Source organism: Enhydra lutris, unplaced genomic scaffold (genome assembly GCF_002288905.1).
Source record: "Enhydra lutris kenyoni isolate GAN:26980312 unplaced genomic scaffold, ASM228890v2 scaffoldscaffold6, whole genome shotgun sequence".
Classification (NCBI taxonomy): domain Eukaryota; kingdom Metazoa; phylum Chordata; class Mammalia; order Carnivora; family Mustelidae; genus Enhydra; species Enhydra lutris.
Window position 1 is genome coordinate 3270039 of NW_019154090.1, and position 23365 is coordinate 3293403.

At 36.7% G+C, this 23365-nt stretch overlaps 1 protein-coding gene across 1 annotated transcript in view; it reads left to right on the plus strand.

The window, feature by feature from the left end:
- The window catches only part of LOC111141499 (synaptonemal complex protein 2), a 61256-nt gene that overhangs the window by 34239 nt on the left and 3652 nt on the right, over positions 1 to 23365 (plus strand). The window contains exons 23-37 of the mRNA XM_022494104.1: positions 7318 to 7445; positions 8441 to 8477; positions 10323 to 10393; positions 10485 to 10542; positions 11002 to 11057; positions 11472 to 11529; positions 12011 to 12179; positions 14226 to 14263; positions 14767 to 14937; positions 16403 to 16601; positions 17801 to 18003; positions 20874 to 20997; positions 21952 to 22038; positions 22273 to 22428; positions 23015 to 23142. Coding sequence (XP_022349812.1) covers positions 7318 to 7445; positions 8441 to 8477; positions 10323 to 10393; positions 10485 to 10542; positions 11002 to 11057; positions 11472 to 11529; positions 12011 to 12179; positions 14226 to 14263; positions 14767 to 14937; positions 16403 to 16601; positions 17801 to 18003; positions 20874 to 20997; positions 21952 to 22038; positions 22273 to 22428; positions 23015 to 23142 — 1683 coding nt within the window. The remainder of the gene's footprint in view (positions 1 to 7317; positions 7446 to 8440; positions 8478 to 10322; positions 10394 to 10484; positions 10543 to 11001; positions 11058 to 11471; positions 11530 to 12010; positions 12180 to 14225; positions 14264 to 14766; positions 14938 to 16402; positions 16602 to 17800; positions 18004 to 20873; positions 20998 to 21951; positions 22039 to 22272; positions 22429 to 23014; positions 23143 to 23365) is intronic.

Here is a 23365-nt window from a genome sequence, read left to right on the forward strand (position 1 = left end):
TTTTCTGTCTCCCACTCCCTCTGCCTGAAACCCCCTCTCACTCTGGCTCTCCTGAAAAAAAAAAAAAAAAAGTAAATTTTTTGTTTCTATTATATTTTACCATACTTTTGAAAAAAATGCCTGATTCCCAGAAAAAGATAAAACTAATGATTAGAGTCAGGATAACTCGTATCTTTGAGTATTATAGGGAATTTGAGCCAGGTTACCTAAAATTATGCAGATGATAATTGTAGTCCTTCCATTTTTGAAGTAATAGTATATTTTACCTTTTTTTAAAGTAATCCCTACACCCAACATGGGTCTCAAACTTATGCCCCCCAGATCAAGAGTTGCACACTCCACTGACTGAGCCAGGCAGGTGCCCTTAAACAATGGTATTTCTTAAGGCAGTTTCAGGTGTACAAGTACACCGAGACTTCCCGTTTCCCCTTCGCCCACACCCTAATTTCCCCATCATTAACATCTTACATCAGTAGGTACCTGGATTACGAATTATGAACTAGTATCAATACATTACTATTAACTAAAGCCTATAGTTTAGTTTAGAATTCAGCCTTTGTGTTGTATATTCTATATGTTTTGACAGATGTGTAGCAACACGTATTATCATACATAATAGTTTTAATGCTCTAAAATTCCCTTGTGCTCCCCACCCCCTCATACTACTGGCAGTCCCTGACCTTCTGTCTCCGTAGTTTTGCCTTTTCCAGAATGTCAGAGTTGGAACCATATAGTATGTAGTCTTCAGATCAGCTTCTTTCACTTAGTAATAGCAGTGATGTTTTCTCCATGTGTTTTCATGGCTTTACAGCTCATTTCTTTTTACATGCACGTACCAGGATTATTTAGGTGTTCACCTGTGGAAGGACATCTTAGCTGGTTTCTATGGTGTGACAGTTACGAATAAAGCTTCTGTAAATGTTCATTGTGCAGGTTTCATGTGGACATAAGCTTCCAGCTCATTTGGGAAAATAGAAAGGAGCATGATTGCTGGATCATATGGTCAGAATGTGTTCAGTTTCATAAGAAACTGCCTGTCTTCTGGAAGTGGAAAAGATGGCTGTACCATTTTTGCATTCTGAGCAACAGATGAGAAAATTCCTATTGATCTAATCCTTGCCAGTACGGTGTTGTCAGTGTCTTGGAGCTTAGCTACTGTTATATGTGCTTGGTGGTATCTCATTTTAATTTGCAGCTCCCTAATGACACACACATCTGAGCGGCCTTCTGTATTTTTATTTACCATCTGTATGTCTTCTTTGGTGAGTTGTCTCTTCAGATCTTTTGCTCACTTTTTAACTGGGTTCTTTGTTATTGTTGAATATTAACAGTTCTTTGTTTAATTTAGATACAGGCATGCCATACTTTGTTGCCCTTCACAGATACTGCATTTTTTTAAAAGATTTTATTTATTTATTTGACAGACAGAGATCACAAGTAGGCAGAGAGGCAGGCAGAGAGAGAGGAGGAAGCAGGCTCCCTGCTGAGCAGAGAGCCCGATGTGGGGCTCTATCCCAGGACCCTGGGATCATGACCTAGGCCAAAGGCAGAGGCTTTAACCCACTGAGCCACCCAGGTGCTCCAGATACTGCATTTTTTATGAATTGACGGTTTTTGGCATCCCTGTGTTGGGCAAGTGGATTGGTGCTATTTTTCCACCAACATTTGCTGACTTTACGTCTCTGCCACATTTTGGTAATTTTCATAATATTTCAAAGTTTTTCATTATTATTGTATTACTTATGGTGACCTGTAATCAGTGTTCTTTGATGTTATTATCGTAATTGTTTTGAGGCACTATGACTGCACCCAGATAGGATGGCGAACTTAATAAATGTGTGTTTTCTGACTGCTCCACCACCCGGCAGTTCCCCCATCTGTCTCCCTGTCCTCAGGCCTCCTGGTTCCCAGGGACGTAACAATATTGAGATTGGGCCAGTCAGTAACTTTACAGGGGCCTCTAAGTGTTCAAGTGAAGGGAAGAGCCACACATCTCTCACTTTAGGTCAAAGGCTAAAAATAATGAAGCTTAATGAGGCAGGTGCGCAGAAAGCCGGTGTAAGCAAAAAAAAGCTTGTGCTCTTGTGAAACAGCTTTGTTGGATCTGGAGGGAGTTTGAGTGGCCTGGATAGAAGCTCAAACCAGCCACAAAATTCTCTTAAGCCGAAGCCCACTTAAGAGCAAGGCCCTAACGCTCTTCAATTTTATGAAGGCTGAGAGAGGTCAAAAAGCTGCGGAAGAAGAGTCTGAGGCTAGCGGGGAATGGTTCATGTAGTTTAGGGAAAGAAGCCGTCTCTGTAATGTACAAATGCAAGGTGAAGTAGCAAGTTATCCGGAAGATCTGGCTAAGATCATAAATGAAGGTGGCTACACTAAGGAATTTTCGGTGTAGGCAAGATAGCCGTATGTTGGAAAGAGATGCCATCCACGACTTTCATAGCTAGAGATAAGTCAGTGCCTGGCATCAGAGCTTCAAAGGACAGGCTGACTCTCTTGTTAGGCGCTAATGCATCTAGTGACTAAGTTAGAGCCAGTGCTCCTAGGGCCCTTGACAGTTACGCTCAATCTACTCGGCCTGTGCTTTGTAAATGAAACCGCAATGCCTGTGTGACAGCACATCTGCTTACAACATGGTTTGCTGAATATTTTAAGCCCACTGTTGAGACCTGCTCAGAAAAGAAGATTCCTTTTAAAATAGTACTTCTCATTGACAGTACCCCTGGTCATTCAAGAACTTTGATGAAGATGTACAATGAAATTAATGTTTTCTTTTTCTTTTTTAAAAGATTTTTTATTTGTTTGACAGAGATCACAAGCAGGCAGAGAGGTAGGCAGAGAGAGAGATAGAAGGGGAAGCAGGCTCCCCGCTGAGCAGAGAGCCCGACTTGGGGCTCGATCCCAGGACCCCAGGATCATGGCCTGAGCCAAAGGCAGAGGCCTTAACCACTGAGCCACTCAGGTGCCCCAAGTTAATGTTTTCATACCTCCTAAATATAACATCCATTCTGCAGCCCAAGGATCAAAGGGTAATTTCTACTTTGAGGTCTTACTATTGAAGACATACATTTCATAAGACTCTAGCTGCCACAGATAGTGATCCCTCTGATAGATCTGGGCAAACCAAGGATTTAGTTTGGATTCACCATTCTAGAGGCCATTAAGAACATTTGTGAATGGGGCACCCTGGTGACTCAGTTGGTTAAGCATCTGACTCTTTGATTTTGGCTCAGGTATGATCTGAGGGTCATGAGGTCGAGCCCCGTGTTGTGTTTCACAGTGGGTGTGGAGCCTTACTTAGGATTCTCTTTCCCTTCCCCCACCTCCCAAAAAAGAACATCAGTGATTCATGGAAAGAGGTCAAAATATCAACATTAGCAGGAGTGTGGAAGAGTTGATTCCAGCCCTCATGGATGACTTTGATGGGTTCAAGACTTTAGTAGAGGAAGTAACTGGAGATGTTGTGGAAGTAGCAGGTGAACTAGAATTATAAGTGGAGCCCGAAGATGGGACTGAATTGCTGTGATCTCATGATAAAACTTTAGTGGATGAGGAGTTGCTGCTTATGGATGAGTAAAGACCATGGTTTCTTGAGATAGAATCTACTCATGGACTATGGACTCTGAAAAACAATCTGAGGGTTGTGAAGGGGTGGGGGGGTGGGAGGTTGGGGGAACCAGGTGATGGGTATTACGGAGGGCATGGATTGAATGGAGCACTGGGTGTGGTGCAAAAACAATGAATACTGTTATGCTGAAAGGAAATAAAAACTTAAAAAAAAAATCTCATGGTGGAGATGCTGTGAAGATTGACAAAAAAGAATTTAGACTATTAATTAAACTTAGTTGATAAAGCATAGGCAGGGTTTGAGAGACTTGACTTCAGTTTTAAAAGAAGTTCTGCTGTGGGTAAAATGCTATCAAACACTATTGCATGCAGTGCAGAAATCGTTCATGAAAGGAAGAGGCAGTCAATGTGGCAAATTTCATTGTTGTCTTATTGTAAGAAGTTGCCACAGCCACCCCGGCCTTCAACAATCACGACCTAATCAGTCAGCAGGTATCAACATTGAGGCAAGACCCTCTACCAGCAAAAAGATTGCTCTTTGCTGAAAACTCAGATGATTAGCATTTTTTAGCATTAAAGTATTTTTTAATTAAGATATGTACTTTTTTTAAAAGGCATAGTGCCATTATACATTTAATAGACTACAGTGGTAGAGTAAGCGTAACTTTTATATGCACTGGGAAACCAAGTTCATTTGACTCACTTTAATGCATTTGCTTTGTCACTGTGTTCTAGAACCAGAACCACAGTATTTCTGCAGTATGTCTATACAAGGCCTTTATCAGATATGTGTTTTACAAATAGTTTCTTTCTGTCTGTGGCTTGTCTTTTTCTTTTTGAAACAGTGTCTTTTACAGAACACAAATTTTTAATTTTAGTGAAATTCTGCGTCTCAGTTTTGTCTTTCATAGATTGTGCTTTTGGTGTTATACAAAAAGGCATTGCCGAACCCAAGGTCAATCTAGATTTTCTCCTCTATTATCTTCTAGGAGTTTTATAGTTTGCATATTACTTTTAGGCTTATGATCCCCTTTGAGTTAATTTTTGTGAAGGGTGTAAGTTCTGGGTCTAGAATCATTTTTGGTTTTTGTCTTTTGGTTTTTGGTTTTTAGCATGTGAATGTCCAGTTATTCCATCATCGTTTGTTGGAAAGATAAATTTATCCATTGCATTGTCTTTGCTTCTTTGCCAAAGATCAGTTGACTATGTATATGAGGGTATTTCTGGGCTTTCGGTTTGCTCGCTGTTTGGTTCTGTTACTTGATTTGTCTATTTCCCCAATACCATTCTACATTGATTATTGTATCTTTATAGTAAGTCTTAAAGTATGCTAGTGTCAATCTTCCAGCTTCCAGTTTTGTTCTTCAATACTATATTGGTCATTCTTGGTATCTTGCTTCTCTGTGTACACTGTAGAATCATTTTGTTGATATTCACAAAATAACTTGCTGGGATTTGGATTAGGATTAACGTTGAATCTCTAGGTCAAGTTGGGAAGAACTGACATCTTGGCAATATTGAGCTTCCTACCCATGAACATGGAATTTCCTTCCATTTATTTAAACACTGATTTTTGGGGCGCCTGGGTGGCTCAGTGGGTTAGAGCCTCTGCATTCGGCTCAGGTCGTGATCCCAGGGTCCTGGGATCGAGCCCCGCGTCGGGCTCTCTGCTCAGCGGGGAGCCTGCTTCCTCCTCTCTCTCTGCCTGCCTCTCTGCCTACTTGTGATCTCTGTCAAATAAATAAAATCTTAAAAAAAAAAACAAAACACTGATTTTCTTCATTAGTCATGTGTAGATCTTGTACATGTTTTGTTAGATTTATACCTAAGTATATACCTAAGTATATAAATCATTTTAAGGAGTACTAATGTAAATGGAATGTAATTTTATTTTATTTTATTTTAAGATTTATTTATTTATTTGACAGACAGAGATCACAAGAAGGCAGAGAGAGAGAGAGCAGGCTCCCCGCTGAGCAGAAAGACCGATGCGGGGCTCGATCCCAGGACCCTGAGATCATGACCTGAGCTGAAGGCAGAGGCTTAACCCACTGAGCCACCCAGGCGCCCCTGGAATGTAATTTTAAACTCTCGTTTTTCATTACTAGCTTATGAGGAAGCAGCCAACTTTTGGATATTAACCTCGTATCCTTCAGCAGTGCTATCACAATTGCTTTTTAGGGGGTGCCTGGGTGGCTCAGTGGGTTAAAGCCTCTGCCTTTGGCTCAGGTCATGATCGCAGGGTCCTGGGATGGAGCCCCACATCAGGCTCTCTGCTCAGCAGGGAGCCTGCTTCCCTTCCTCTCTCTCTACCTGCCTCTCTGCCTACTTGTGATCTCTGTCTGTCAAATAAATAATAAATAATATCTTTTAAAAACAAAACAAACCAAAACAATTGCTTTTTAGTTCCAGGAGTATTTTTGTTAATTTTTTGAGATTTTTTTTCTACATAGACAATGATGTTATCTGCAAACAAAGATAGTTTTATTTCTTTCCATTCTGGATACCATTTATTTCCTTCTCTTGTCTTACTGCATTCATAGGACTTCCAGTTTGATGTGGAATAGAAGTGGTGAGAGCAGGCATCTTTCCCTTATTTCAGATCTTGGTGGGAAAACATGTAGTTTGATGTAGTATGATGTTAGCTCTAATTTTGTTTTTGTTTTTGTTTTTTTTTTGGAAGATATTCTTTATCAAGTGGAAGACATTCCCCTCTATTCCTAGTTTTCTGAGAATTGTTATCATGAAAAGATACTGGGTTTTTTCAAATGCTTCTCTTATATCTATTGATAAGATTATATGATTTTTCTTAAGGCTATTGGTATGATACATTATAATTGATTTTCAAATGTTGAATCAGACTCCCATATCTTGAATACCATTTAATTGTATATAATTCTTTTTATACATTATTGAATACAATTTGCTAATATTTTGTTGGTTTTTGTATCTATGTTCATGAGAGTGTAAGGTCTATTTCCTTTCTTGTATTGTCTTTGATTTTGCATAAAGATGATACCAGCTTCATTTAATGAGTTAGGAGGTATTCCCTCTGCTTCTGTCTCTTGGGTGATTGTGGAAAATTGGTATGATTCTTCCTTAAGTATTTGGTAGAACTCACCAGGAAACCCATCTGGGGCCTGGTGTTTGCTGTTTTAGAAGGTTATTAATTATTGATTCATTTTCTTTAATAGATAATAGGCCTATTCAGATGATCTATTTCTCCTTGTATGACATCTGGTAGATTTTACCTTTCGAGGAACTGGCCCATCTGATTTAGGTTATCAAATTTGTGGCCAAAGAGTTGTTCATAATATTCCTTTATTATCCTTTTAATGTCCTTAAGAGTGACAGCCTCTATTTCATTTCTAATAGTAGTAATTTCTGTCTTTTTTTCCCCTTTTTTTTTTCCTTAGTTAACTTGGCAAGAGATGTATTGATTTTATTGATCTTTTCAAAGAACCTGATTTTAGTTTTCTTTAGTTTTTAATATAATTTATTTTTCCATGGATAGAAACTTATTTTGATCTCTGCAGATCATTCTGCCCCATGTGTAAACTGTTAAGTCTTTTTTTTTAAACTGTTAAGTCTTATCCTGTGTTTTTGAATGCCTAACAGACTTACTAAACAATTTCTTACCTCTTTTATTTCTCTTTGTAGTTATATATAGAACCAGATTTTTCTTAAATGTTCCTTTATTTTCCTTTGAAGGATTACTGGTAGAGTTTTAAAGTAAATTATAAATTGTTTCAGAGAGAAAAGTCAAAAGACAAAGGCTTTACTGATGCAGCAGAAACCTTGATAAACCAAATTAATAAGAGGTATAAACCAAAGGAAGATATAAAGTCTACAAGAAAATTCAAGGAGTCTTTGATTGACAGGTATGATCTTATATTTTAGAAATAAACATTTTTCTGCCTGATACAACTAAATTACTTTACTCAATTTTAAGAAGGTAAGTTTTGAGCATGTTCAAGTAATACAATTTTCCAGCAGAAAACACCTAGATATTTACTTTTTTTTAATTAATTTTTTTAAAAGATTTTATTTATTTGCCAGAGAGAGAAAGAGAGTACACACAAGCAGGCAGAGAGGCAGGCAGAAGCAGGCTCCCTGATGAGCAAGGCGCCCTATGCGGGACTCGATCCCAGGACCCTGGCAAGACCTGAGCCGAACATCAACTTAACCAACTGAGCCACCCAGGCGTCCCTAGTTATTTACTTTTAAAAATAGTAGCTGTTTAAATTATACAGGAAGGGAACTAAATTTGAAATTAGTCTTTGTAGTAGGTGATTATTACATTTTATAAAATATCAAAAGTACCATATTGATACAGCATACCATTTCATAAATAAATCTTTGGGATATAAACATTTTAAGATTTTATTTATTGAGCCTAGTGCTGAGTAAAACTAAATATATTTAAATATATTGCTTAATGAAACATGAAATCTAAATGAGCTGAGAAGTTATTTTTATATAGTAAATATGTATTTTTTTGTTTGCAATCTTTCTGAAGGTTAGTTGTTATTAGAAATGTTTCTTTACAGGTTGATTGGTGGTTAATTCATATTTAAATTAATTCTGGCCCTATGATAAGACACAAAACAATTGCTCTCCTGGCAGAACCATTCATTTCCAGTTGCTTGGCCCCTCCTACTGCATGAATGATTCAGCTTCTCATTAACAGTCAAGGTTGCTATTTACTACAAGGGAAGCTGCAAAATTACCCGGCTAATGCCGCACGCGTCAGTTCTTTATAGCGTATTGAATGTGAACTTAGTGACCCAGAGTTTTACGTTATATAAAATGGCTTTTATGAAGAACATTATGATACTGAATTGCTTTTTTAATTTTGGCAAAACCTTTCTTATAGTGGCTTTTCAAACAAATCTGATCTGCAGCTCAGTAAGGTAGGTTTCATTTATTTAACTACCCAAGTATATAGTCAAACTCTAAATGATATTTGACTGTAAACATAAAATGGAATCGCAGGATGGGATGGCATTAGTGTTTGCAGCGTGTTGATCAATGAATTAAACAACTGACAAGTTTAATGGCAACTACTCAAAATAGTCCTCTTTCTGTTCAAATTTTCAAAACAAAACAAAAAAATGTTTCTTTTCCATATGTGAGTGTGACGTTTTCATTTTTTGGTCCCTGATTCAATAAATCTTTATTTTCATAGCTAATCCCATCTCTTCTGACAATAAGGTCCTTCCTAAGTTTCTGTTTTTTGTTTAAAAAAAATTAACATTTATTCAGGATTAAAATACCAATTATCTTTGATTTACTCCTCACAGTTACTTTCTGTGCATTTAATTTCAAGTTTTGAGGTTCACCGTCTATACATTCTTCTTAAATATCCCCTTTGCTGCCTGTGCAACTCCTTTTTCCTAGTTTGAGTTCTAATTTCCAGTCCCTGGATTATTGCAGAAGGCTTTATGTGATTCTTTTGCGTCTAGCGTTTCTCTTGCTGACCTATCCTTCTGTTCAGAAGGAGCTTTTTTCTCTCTAAAGCACACAGCTTCAGTCACGCCTATCCGTTGTGCAAAATCCCTGCTTTGGTCTCTGTTGCTTATGAAGTGGAGACTCAGGCCAGCTTGTCAAAGTCTGTCTTTATTTCCTAGTATTAGCTCCCTATGCGTGTCTCCTTTAGCTGAAGAAGAAGAACTTGAGCTTCCCTCGAGTGTCTTTCCAAGTGTTTATTCTTTTTCTTCCCCTCTTCAGAAAGCACTTGGACTGAGTCCGCGTGCTCTCGCACTCTTCTGCTCGTCAAAACTTGATTCCTCCTTGTGAGTCTTGCTTCAGAGTCTGCCTTCTTTTTAAAAACTTCCAAGGTGTCCTGACTCAGAATCCAAATGGGCAAGAATTCTCAGTCTACACACTGATTTCTTTGTACCATTGTTCGAGATTTCACTCGCTGTTGCAGTTTTTATCTCTCCTTTGTCTTCTGTTAGCGTGGGTTGGTTAGAATCATCTTTGTATCCTGTATAACACTTTTGCTTCCTTTTGTATCCTTTTTAATATTTTGGCTTATTTTTTGTGTCTTCTCTAATAGCTAGCGCAGGCTAGTACACAGTAGGTGTATTGAACAGGTGTATGTAAATGCTGGTAAAAATCCTACTGGAAAGGATAACTGAGATAAGTGATCAGAGGAGTAATATAATAAGGGATAAACTTTTTGAAAAAATACAAATAGTTATATATAAAACAGCCAAAATACAGAATAAAACTTAATATGAATAACAACTAAAATGAATAGTTTTAGTATTTCCAACTTATTAGACTTCAGAGTATTTCTGTTCAGTAATCAATCATTTAGTGATATTAATAGTGATTTTACATAAACCTTAGTCTCCTCCAAAGTTTTTCTATCTAAGACTTTAAAGCAAATGAGTCCAGGAAAAAAAGAAACATGCTTGTTTTGTGTTTCTAAAATCACTAAGGTTCAGCTTATAGTTTAGTGTTTACCTATGTACAGGAGTGTCCGTGCAAATAAAGATGTAAGAACCTTATATTTTATATTTAATTTACAGTACTTCCAATTATGTTCTTAGTACTTAAAGTCTTCAAAATTTTTATTGGTCTGGATGTTGTAATACTTTTCTCAGTTTACATTAAAGAAATGGTTACAGATGTAAAACATGAATAGAAACAAGTAGAAAAAATATGAAAATATAATTGCATATGTTGTTTGTTTGCCAAGTATACTAGTGTACAAGTTTGAATGTTATATAAACTTCTTTTGTATTTAGGAAAAGGTTCAGAAAAAAAGTTATAGACAACTGAAGACTACTTTTGTTAATGTTACTTCTGAATGCCCGTTGTAAGTAATTTTTCATAGATCTTAGTTTTATTCATATTTGAAGAAAATGTATTTATTATATAACAGTTAATATTTCTCTTCGTTTTTACAGGAATGATGTTTACAATTTTAATTTGAATGGAGCTGATGAGCCTATTATAAAACTTGGAGTAAGCTAGAAATCAGTATTTTGTATTTAGTATTTATTTTGTATTCACCATATAGTTATTATAGTGTATGTTTTTGGGTTTCCATTCTCTTGAAGATATGCTTTGAAAGAGTTTTAAATATTTTAAAATTTATTTGGCACCATTTTAGGTATATTTGGTTTCCTTTCAAATCCTCTGGACTAAAGTAGAGGAAAAATTGGTAATTGGGGCATGGGGATGGGACTCACACTACTACATCAAGAAAATCACTTTCATTCTGGATACAAGAAATTTAAAAACAATTACTCCTATTTTTTTAGTATATTTTATGGTATTAGCTTTCTTCTTAAATATAAAAATATTTTAGTAAACTTAATTTTACGGCTGCATCTTATGAAAGTTATAGAAACTATAATTTTAATTTTTATTTACCTTATTTCAACACTAAGAAATAGTGTTTAATATTTATTTACAATATAGATCCAGGAATTTCAAGCTACAGCTACAGAAGCCTGTGTGGATAATTCAATAAAACTGTAGGTGCTTTTATTATAATTAGATGGATCAAATTAAAATAAACTTCTCAATTGTTCTTTGTCTTCAAAATTTCTCACACTTTGAGAGTATTTAACAGATGAGAAGAATGAATAAAAAATGCTACTGCCATGATTACCTCCATTCTATTTCTAATATTTCAGCCTTTGCTTCTAACATTAATGTGTAGATTCTGTGTACTTTTAATATTAGTTGTGTCTCTTAGATGATAAAGCTGAAAGAACTCAGTCCTTTCATCTGACCTTGTTATTTTTATAATTAACTGAGGTCAGAGAACATAAGCAATTTGGCCAGAATTATATAGTGAATTAGTAATGTCTAACTGTCCAGTATATGTTACCTTAAGAGAACAAATAACTAAAGTTAATTAAAATTTATGAATATTTTTGTTTAAGGATAGGTTTAAGGAATCATGATGAACTTGAAACTTCTCTCAAAACAAAAGATAAAAGAGTAAGTTATATCCTAATTGCCTATTAATAGCAGTATTTTAAAAATAATTTTCCAATGCCAAAGATGATCACAGATCTAGAAAACAAAATCATTTGGAATTTTTCCCCCTCTGTGGGATTATCCACCTGCCCACTATGACTTCGGCATGGTCTTTGAGCTATTTGTAATCATCTAATAATAGAAGATACGACAGCTTTACTTTCTTTGATGACATTGGCATATGTCTCTGTGGGAATAAGCAGTTTTAACAACAAAATATGAATCTCAGTCTCTGCTCTGGATTTCTGAGTGACTTTCTAGATATGTTTTCCTTAATGCCAGGTAGATTAGTATGCCAAAAAATTAAGAAGTTAGTTTTTCTGTTGCTTGAGGGCGGTTTTTGGTTTTGTTTTGTTTTGGCTTAACTTACCTTACATAACATAATAATGAGACACATTTCTTCATCTATTACAAGGATTCTTTTTTTTTTTTTTTTTTGTAGATTGTAACAAATCCTAAAAAGAAAAATCTTTTTAGTGATACTGACACAGAATACAGATGTGATGACAGCAAGACTGATGTCAGCTGGCTAAAGGAACCAAAGTCAAAACCACAACTAATAGACTATAGCAGAAATAAAAACATGAAGAAACCTAAAAGTGGGAAATCAAGTAAGAAATCACTTTTTAGAGAAATGTTGCAAATGATTTTACCATTTCAAGTACATGAAATGCTTTGTTGGTTGATAAGTATATTTGTGTATGTAGTTCGTGTTTGCAACTACACAGCCTTGTGAATAGAACAGAGCAACATTTTGGTTTTTGTTTTCTCATTTTTAGTAATATGGTTCTATATAAATTATTTTTTTTACCAGGATCTTAGAGACGCAAAATATGCCTGTCATATTTTTTGATTCATGCATCCTCTCATTTGTCTACTCATGGCCTACTGTTGTTATTCAGTTATTTAGCAATTATTGTGAATGACGTATTATTAAGTACTCATGAAACCAACACTCTAAGCAAAAATCAAATCTTGGACATCCCATTCCCTGTCACACCCACACATATTCTTTTTAGGAATTCACATAGAATGCATATAAAGATATATTGTAAGGAAAACAATTTTCTTGCAGAAATACCTTCCACAGATTTTTCTTTTTAAGATTTTATTTATTTATTTGAGAGAGAGAGTGAGAAAGAAAGAGAGAACATGAGAGGATCATGACCTGAGCTGAAGGCTGTCGCTTAACCAACTGAGCCACCTAGGCGCCCCACAGGTTATCTTCCCAGCATATGGCTTCTGCTTTGTCTAGTGACTCTCTTGAAGTAGTTGGATAAGAGTTTGAGGTATGGGTTTTTAGCTAGAACCTAATAACCATTTTCCTGGATTGTTTGCTAAAACACAAAGATTTCATATATTCCATTTTTAAAAGAAGACAGCATAACTCTGAACTTTTAAATTGATATGTATTTTAAGGGAATCAGCTTTTAGGTCAGGATAAAAATAACCAATAGTAACCTTTGTGCATATGTCAGGGGGAGCAGGTGATGACTTAAATAGAAGTAAAAATAGAAATATGGAAGTGAAGTTTGGCATGTGTTCATAAACGAGGTTGAATCTTGAAAACAGATAAGGCCTATTATATACATGTGGGAGAGAAGCAACAGTATTATCACCTGTAAAAGAGACAAGTGTGAAAGAGCATCATGTGTTACTGCAGGGATTGTAGCATTGGGGTAGTTGGAACATAGATCAGACTTGGGGGGAGATGTTGAAAGACGCACTGTGGCTGGTCACATGTCTGGACTTCGAAGCAGTATGTTCTAAGCCAAGGGGAAACAGAAGATTCACATGTTCTCAGGGAGTTTACAGTCACTTATAACAGAGAGTAGATAATCAGAGATTTTGAGGAGACCATTCGGGGTTAGAATACTGTCACCAGTAAGTACTTCCAAAATTGAACTTCTGAGTGAAGTTTTGTTTGAATAGCCAAGTGACTGCCAGTCAGTGTGTAGGGGCTGGCTTCTTGCCAGGACTGGAAGACCTTCCTCCCAGAACTTCATTGCTTCGTTGGTGTGGGTAGTTTCTTAGGCTTCAGAGAATATTTAGAAAGTTGATTGTGCTTGAAAGGCAAAAAAGGGAATAGAAACTGAAGCTATTCTCAGTAATATGGATGAATCTTAGGAACCATGGTGAAGAATAAAGCAAACAATACAAAATTACGTATGAGATGATACTGTTTTATAGAGCTCACTGTATTGTTTAGGGATACATATCTGTGAAGTCAAAGTTTCTTTTTTAAGACCAAGTGAATGAGAAACAATTCAATATAATGAAAATTTCCCTTTCGGCAGAGGGGTATTGAGCACCCTAGAGATGCTCATAATTACACATAAAGAAAACAGCGCCACTCAGCGTCCGGCTCTTAGACTGAGTGGGAGACGCATCTAGGTATTCATTATGACTTATGTATTCTCTTGCATGTCTAAAAATTTTAGGATGTAAAGGAGGAGAAAGGAAATTGGTAATTCATATCCTACCAAACATTAATAAGTTATCAATGTCAATGTAGCCTCAAATCATCTTGAAATTTAAATTTTTGAATGAGTTTAAAGATATGTTCTTGTTATGATTTTAACTTCTATGCAAAAATATTCTAATAAATTTTAATGCCAGTTCATATCTATTTGAAAACTCATTTTCTTGAATTGCAGAACCATCTTTGGAAAGGGGACAACCAAGATCTAAAGTGGTAAAGCCAAGAAGTTTGTGTTCAAACATCACTTTAGTATTATTTTTCTTCTGTCATGTAAAAAGCTTCATTTTTCATCTCATAATTTTATCCTTATTTGTTACTTGTTTTTCCATAATTGTTCTAGACTTCGCATGCATCCTCCTGCCTTCTGCCTTTTTGGATCATGTTGGCCTGTTTTAGGTCTATTTTATTCTGTAGTTATAGGAACTTTTTATATCTCTGCTTCTCTTTTTTTCCTCTCCTTCTCTTTTTTATGTAAGTTAGGTAATATATACCAGGCCTCCCAGAGCTTTAATGATGGGGATTTAAAAAAAGGTAATAGAGAAGATATTTGGGTGGAAAGATAAAATCGCATCTTTCAAAAATGTTAATCAGGAGTCCTTTTTATTCCTACAAATATTTTATGTATTTCTTGTCACAGTGCCAGTTTTATAGAAAATAGCTTATATTTCTTATATCTCAAATACTGACCTAATAATTCAGAAATTTTTCTCCTAAAGACACCCAACAAAAACATCACCAAAAAGGTAGAGGAGACAGTTCCAGATGGGAGAACCAGACTTCCACGAAGAGCAGCAAAAACCAAAAAAAATTATAAAGATCTCTCAAATTCAGAATCAGAAAGTGAACAAGAATTTTCACATTCGTTTAAAGAGAAATTGCTAGTAAAGGTAAATAGTTACAAGTCAGAAAAAAATTTCTGAAAAGCCTGTGAAAATACTAAACAATATATTTTTGCAGAAATGTCAAATTTGTCACATCTTAAGATTAAACCTTCTATATGAGAAATTGTATAGACTGAAAATTGATGTTCAGGCAATATGTAAATTTGTGAGAAGTTGGCATTAGTGTTATAAAACAGATGTTTGACTCTAGGCAAATGATAACTTGAAGATAATATCTTTGAATTAGAGAAGTGCTTGATCTTTCCAAAATTTTACTTCAAGAAAGTGCAGACTATTGGGAAGCAGTGAATCTTTCTCTTGAATGGACCTGAGGTTCTTCCTATACACTGCCCAACCTGTGTCCATGCCTGGTTTCTGTCCTGAAAGTTACATACGTATGCCTAGCCATCTGTGCTTGAAAGCTTTTTTAACAAAGTAAAAAGCAAAAAAAAAAAACAAAAAACAAAAACAAAACAATAATAACAACAATCCAGTGCTTACAGTGTGCCAGGTGCTATGCCAAGTACCTTAACATCTTAAAATCTCTCAAGTACCATACGTGATTAGTACTCGTATTGACATCGCATTTTACAAACGAGAAATTAGGGCTTAGAGAGATAAAGGAACTTGCCCAAGGTCACACAGGTAGGCGGTGGTAAAACAAAGTTGTGAACCCAAAGAGTCTAGCACTAAAGGTAGGTCTCTGACCATTCCACTGTGCTAACATCACATCAGTAAACTTCCACCTCCCCTTGTTCATAACCTTGCTATCCTTTACTTGGAAGACTTTAAGGACTTTGTGACTTATCTCCACATTTTCTATCACTTCTTACTTTAATTTACTATACATATAGCTGTTTGTCTTCCTAAGCCACCTCTCCTTTTATCCCTCTTCAAAGAAAAACCCTGAAAATCTCCATACAGTGAAATAGTGCATCAGAATACCTCTGCACACTCACTGCCCCTGTACCCTGGCGTGTTCCCAGAGCTGAAACAAATGGAATAGCCTGTGACTCCCTAACAGGACCTGTGGCGGGCTCGCGGCGCCAGCGCACAGACCCAGGGAGACCCCTGCCTCTCCGCCTCCTGGGCTCTGTCAGGGGTCGCCCCTGGCCTTTGTAGGTCTTCCTTCACCTTCACGACTTATAAAAGTTGTTCTTTTACAACTCCCAAGCATGTCAGGTGCCATGAAATCCAGGAACTCTTTCTGGTTTCCCCAAACTGATTATAATTTTCTCCTTAACAGCATTTTGGTATTTCTTATGCTATTATAGTCCATGTATTTTTTCCTGTGAATTTGTCATAGGTCTTCTAATATATTAGAAAGTCCTTCACTACTCATGTTGAGGCCCCTGTTATGCCTGTAAATAGTAATAGGAGATATTTGGTAATTTCAGCATAATTTGTCTTATATGCCTAAGTATAACTTATCTGTATTCAAGTATGATCTGAAAGTTATCAATACCTTTAGGAGGAGAATATCCATTCCAGAAGCAAAACCATGAAGCTGCCAAAAAAACAACAGAACATCTTCTCTGCTGAAACACAAAAGGATATATCAAAGGAATGGAAAAATTCATCTCTCCTAAAAGATGCTATAAGAGATAATAGCCTTGACTTATCTCCTATATCCTTATCTGGGAGCCCATCATCTATAGAAGTAATGAGATGTCAGTATCATTTTTTTCTTTTAAATATTCAATAAGTTTCTATTATGATTCTAATTGTGTGAAAATACAGTTTAAAGATTAATCTTAAACATGCCCTTCAAAATTATAGGTAGTTAAAACATCATTTTTTGAGCTAGTTAATGCTGGTAACTTGGTCTTTGCGAAGTAGACATTAGGACAGTGTCCATGTGACGCTCATGTCTTTCATGATAGGAAGTTAAAGATCAAATGCTTCAATGTGGAAAATATTTAATGTATATTTACAAATTATAATGTGCTGAATAAACTTTCAGATTTTTAATCCCCAAATATATTTAATAATGTGAAAATAATGATGGGGATTTCTACTTTCTCTTTTTTACATTTCATTGACAAAAGTCTCTAAGGAATATCATGGTCATTCTGTGAACCCACAGTAGGTTATCTTCATGATTTGAGGTTTGCTTTTATTTAAAAATAACTGACAAATACTCATATTTTTTGGAGCTCTGGTGTATAGTACACACAAACACATACACACATCACACACTTTTCTAGCACAGAAGCTGTAAGTTTGTACTTTTATCTTTTTCACTTCCCTTTAAAGATATTTTAAAACATTTCCAAGTATCCATCTTTTCAGTTAAAATACAGGATTTAAATAAGTTAACATACTTCCTCCAAAGTAGTATTTTGTTCTTTTCTAGAATATTTCCATAGTGCTCAGGACCACTGTCATGTCAGATAACCACACACTGGAAGACAGATGTACATGCCCTTATTCGACCTGAAAACTGTCTGAGAATTCATTTATACCAAGACTTATTTTGGCCATGAATTTGCTCATCTATATATGAAAGATTGAGATAAGATGATTTCCCAAGCCATCTCCAACCAGAAAATTCTGTGGCTTTACTATGTGACTATTGGCTATGATGTCAAAATACTCAGGACAATACTTAGGTTTATCTTCACAGAGCAGCTCATACCACAGATATTTTTGTTTGAGCTCTTGAAAGTTCTTATGATTACATTTTAAATTGAACTGTAGTATTTTTCAGAATCTTACAAAATTGGTCTTGATTTATTATCTATTTAAATATAGATAAAATTTGAGGATTTGGTTAATTATTATATTAGAATGTAATCGTACTATTTCTGAAGCAGTCACCAGTGATAATACTTGCCATGTGTTTCTTGTGTTTTGTGATGCAATGCAGGTATAGAGAAAATAAGAGAAAGGAATTTTACTCAGGATTATGACCGTATAACAAACTCCCTATCACCTTCTCCAAAAACTTCATCCCCTGAATCCTTAAGCAGTAAATATGGAGTTGGAGGTCCAAAAAAGTCACCTAAAAACAGTGACAAAAATTTATGTGCAAGAGAAAGTTGCTCGCTAATTCCACGATCCTTCTTGTTGGTAAGAATATACATTATTTTTTTCCTTATCAGATATATCTGAAGGGGGTAAATCATTTCCTTCTAATTTTAATCAAATACACATTGCTTATCCACCTAACATAAGGCTCAGGGTTTGGTCTGTGGGAGAAGAGTAACCTACTGATGAGTAAAATAGCCTCCGTGAAACCTAGACTAGCAAGGGGCTGTGCAGGAGGAAGGCCGTGCTGGTGTGGGAAGCACTGAGTGCCGCTGGTATTGGGATCGGAGGGCTCGCCTCCCCAGAGGCGCTACTCACTTGTCTGTACGTCCAAATCACATAGTTACTGAATGAATATTAACAAATTTAATGATACAGGAAAAATTCTTTATATATGTATATACCATTTTTTCTCAATATGTAGGTATGTTCACAGGGTTGTAAAAAGACATTAAAGACAGGAAGCAGTTACGGTCCAAGCGAGGGAGGGCAGCTAACACCCGTGCCTACAAGGAAGTTTGCAGTTGTGGATACTTCGGTGCCACTTTACAAACCCCACCCCGCCTCCACTCCCCACCCCCACCCCCGTTTTCTTGGCTTGGGTTGTATAAATGGCTTAAATTAGAGAATTTTAGAGCAGTAATCAAGTTACAGAACTGACTGCCGAGATAATATAGTTTACTGTAACTGGGTATAGCAGGAGAGTTGTGAGTCAGACAGATTGGCATTCAAATCCTGGCTCCGCTCTTTGCTAACTGTGTCACATTTTACAAGTTAATGAATCCCTCCGCACCTCAGTTTTCTCATCTGCACAGTGGGACTGTGAAAAATTAGTCTGATTATTTAAGCGTTAATACCTGATACATAGTAAATACCCAAATACATTCTTCTCTTGATAGGTGCTAACCTCTGCGTACAGAGATGGAATCAGGGAGAGTTCAGTACACCTACAGCCGCGATCTAAAACCTCTGATAACACCAAATTTCTGCCCTAACCATTTGTAATTGAATGTTTGTATTCCTACCGTGTTTTAAGGGCCTTTTATTCTGGTTAGCCAGTAGTCCTCACAGAGAATGTTTCTAACAAAATCTCTCACGAAAGGGGCGCCTGGGTGGCTCGGTGGGTTAAAGCCTCTGCCTTCGGCTCGGGTCGTGATCCCAGGGTCCTGGGATCGAGCCCCACATCGGGCTCTCTGCTCCGCGGAGGGCCTGCTTCCTCCTCTCTCTCTGCCTGCCTCCCTGCCTACTTGTGATCTCTCTCTCTGTCAAATGAATAAAGAAAATCTTAAAAAAAAAAAAAAAAATCTCTCATGAAAGCACCAATGCACCAAACGGATGGGAATGGAGCTCTGCTGTTTAAAGCAGACAGGAGGTCTGCAGCCTAGACTCCTCAGCCTCCCTCCCCAGTCATCCCTCCCCAGTCATCCCCAAGGCACCTTTGCAGTCCTTTGTCAGTAATGCTCTGCCATCCTTGGTTTCCCTGATTCCTTCCTCCCCTCGGTACTCCATCTTGAAATCTCAAAACCTAGGTAATCCCCTGCCCACTTTCTTTTATGCTGCTCAGTGCTAGTTGGAATTTTAATTGTCACATACTTACTGGCCATTTGTTTCCCATTTACTGTTGACTCTTAGATATCGGGAATTTGTTATCTAAATAGTTGTGTCAGCTTGTACTCTCCAGCACTGGTCTGTGACCGTCCCGTTTCTCTGCAGCTTTAACCGCTTGTTACCAGATGGTTCTCTTTTTGCCAATCTGTAAGTGTAGTGAGGAACTTTACTCTGCATTTTGCTGATTAACAGCATCAGTATTTCATGTTTTTTGACAGGTTTGTGAATTGCCTTTTTTTTATATCATCTGATTTTTCTTAGAAATTTGTAGGAGTTCTTAAAATATTTTAGATATTAATTCTGTATTGGTTATATACAATGCAAACATTCTTTTTCCAGTAAGTTATCTTTTCACTTCAATAAAAAACTTCCATAGGACAAAAATTGAGACCATAAAATTGACCAGTCTTTGTGTTCAACAAATCCCTCAGCTACTGTCCTGTTCCTTCCTGGTTAAAAGTGTTAGTTTTGATTCCTTTCAACTTTTAGGTTTTCAGTCTTTCTAAGATTTCTCTTTGCACATGGGTAGTGAGTTAGTGCAGGATCATGCCTGAGTGCCCCGCTGGCTCCGCCGTCTGCAGTGCTCCTCTGGGCCCAGCCCGGCAGTGGAGCGCTGCGGCAGCGGCCAGGTGAGCTCCAGTGTGCTGCGGCCCCGGGGCTCTCCTCAGCGGGGCCTCCCGGGAGCTTCACCACCCTCGCCTTGTACTTTCACATGCTCTGGGCCCTCTACTCACTCGTGTAAATTTCGCAGTTTGTCTAAGGGGATTGCCGTTTCCCAAGATTGATACTGAGCTTTCGTGTCCACATATTTTTCTCTCTACATTTTGGTGATATTTCCAAAAAAATTATGCCAAATCTTCCACAGAGAAATTAGATTAATTCTTGTGTTTTATGGATTTTCTTTTTGCTGTATTAAAAAAGCTGAATTTTCTGGGCATTTAATTTTTTGCTTTTGCATAGAAACACTATTGATTTTTATATCTCCAACTACCTTGACTAATTCTGTCATAATTCCCTGCCTAGGCCCTCTTGTTAAGGAGATGATGACCGTGCGGACAATGTTCACTAGATACTGTACCAATAGGCATGCTTATTCTGTAGTTCTTGGTGGGTACTTTGATCAAATTAATGTTTTAGTTGTCTAAGGATTTTTTCACCCTTTAATTGTGAATGGTTGTTGAATTTTAGCAGCAAATGAATTATTCCCTCAAAACATAAGTAGTTTTGGTTTCATATTGTTGTGTTTTGGCTTTAAATAATTTTCTAATTTCCTTTGGGTTTGTATATGTCTTATTCATTCATAGCCCAGGCATACTCCAATTAATAATACTGTTGTGAATAGAAAAAATATAAATTCTGTGGTACTTACACAAGATATACACAATTGCAACAGCTACTCAGATGTAAGCATTTATAGTTCAGAAAAAAGTTGATGGAAGTTGAACTTGCAAACAATAATGAAAATCCTGTATAAAGCAATAGCTGTTTAAAGGGTAGTATAACCATCCAATTTAAACTAAGATTGTTCTTACAAAAATCAGATAACTGTTCTTTAATAATAGTTATATTTTAATATTTTTAACTTACTGAAAATCTGATGTTCAAAGTACGAAGGATGGCTTGATGTTGGAAAAAAGTTGAAATTTTTAAAATGAGAAGTTGTAAGGTCTTAAATAGGATATAGCGGCTGAATCACTGACTTACATAGTTATAACAGGGACTTTCGGGTTTCATGATTATATAGAAATTTGGCTGAGCTTTGTGCCACTGTAGCAGTCCATCAGTCCATCGTCAAAAATATTGTAATAACCTGTAAAACACAGAAAGGTAAGGCGGAATTTTATAACCTGGGGAGGGCTCGACCTCCACCTCAGTGGATAGGTTTCTGTTCCTTCTCCGCTTGGTCAGTATCTACCGACCCCCTAATACGTAGAGGAAGGTGACTGGGTGGGCATGCATTTTCATGGAATAGGAAAAGGACTCATTTGACTGGAATGGAGAAGCTTGTGTACAGGAAAACGCCAGGTTAGATTAAAAAAAGATGTTGAAAAGTAGGTTGAGAAAAGAGTTTTGACTTCTATTTTGTGTGGCTTCCCATTCCCCAACTCAAAGAAATCAAAATCCTAAGGAAGAATGGAAAACCGGGAGAGTGTTGAGAAAGCCAGCTGAAAACTATTGCTACAATGTAGGATTGAGACGGACATAAGCTTTCCATCAGTGTGTGGTTGTGGTGAGATGCAGAGGAAGGGGTAGAAACAGAACTACCTGAAAAAGGAACGGACCACATTTGCGATTCATGGCTTCGCGGTTTGAGAAACATGGTCACGGGTGAAGCAAGAGCACTTACAGAATTTTCCAATTTCTAATATCTGTTTTAGGGAGGTCATTCCGCATCTCCACTATCCCTGTCTAGTGAAGAAAGAGAGCAGATATGGTGTGACTTGCCTTGTGGCTCTACTCATATGTCAGGTTTGTAGTCCTAGCCCTGCTTTAAAAACAGCATCACTGAAATACTACTGCGGGGAATTATCGTTTAAGACATAACATTTATCAGTTTAGTTAGTCGAATGGAAAATAGAACTTAATGCACTATTGCCTTAAAACAAATAATTGAAAGCTTGTGGGTTTTTTTTTATAAAAGCAAGAAAATTGTTTGATATTTTTAATCAAGATTGTAGCACCATTTTTTTAACTGTATCTAAGGCCCCACACAGCATCGTAGTCGCAAACGAATGTACATAGAAGATGATCTAAGTAATGCTGATGAAATAGAGTTGGAAGAAGAGGAGGAAGGGAGAGTATACTTGCTTCCCAAAAAAGTATCTAAAACTGAGGATAGAGATCATCACACTTACAAAGGTAGGTAGAATAAATGCCTTTGTCAAAATGCAATTGTTGTGGAAGGTGGTTTCTTAGATCTCAGTTGATACACACACACACACACACACACACACACACACACACACACACACACACAAAATGCCCTCTGTAAAGGGAACTCTGGATAAGTCTAATAAGGGTAATGCTTTATCACAAAGTTCACTTTCTGTGAAAAATATAGTTGTAAGGGTCTGTTTTGTACTCAGAAATGTCCTTTATGATTCTATTATTGATTACCACATATAAGCTTTACTAGAATATAAATTTACTGATCAGTATGTCACCAAATATTGGGTTATTAACATAGAAATAATTAAAAAATGATCAGTTCAAAAATGTTCCATCCCAGTGTTACCATTGCCAAGAGGATTTTTTAGAAATCAAAATAGTTTTAAATTGAAAAATAGGAGGTCTTTTATGTCATAATTCTTAGATCACACACAGAATCTGAAAATAAGACTTTGTTCTCAGTTTCATAAGACTTCTAAACTTCCTGAAGTTTAGATTCAGACTAAATTTGTAATAATGTATATTTTAACTTTACTTGATTATCTTCATTTTTTAGTATCTGGAAGTGTATCTCCATTATCAACAAATGACTTTTCTTTCCCTGGGGAGAGCTGGGAAAGTGAGATCGCCGAGCTAGGGGTGATGTGCGAGAGCCTCAACACAGAATTTAGGAGGAAGTTCGATGTGAGTTACCATTCTTTAAATTATGACTTCTACCCAATAGTATGATAAGATACTACCTTTCTACGAGACTGTCAGCTGGGTTTGATCCTTTGGCAACAAAATACCCATTTAACTCCCTTGGTCCTCACGGACTGGTGAAAAGTGGAGTAATTTGTCTTCGGAGCCAGGTTTCTCTTCTAAAACCTGTGCGTTATCCATATTCTTTCTTTTCCTAGATTCTTTT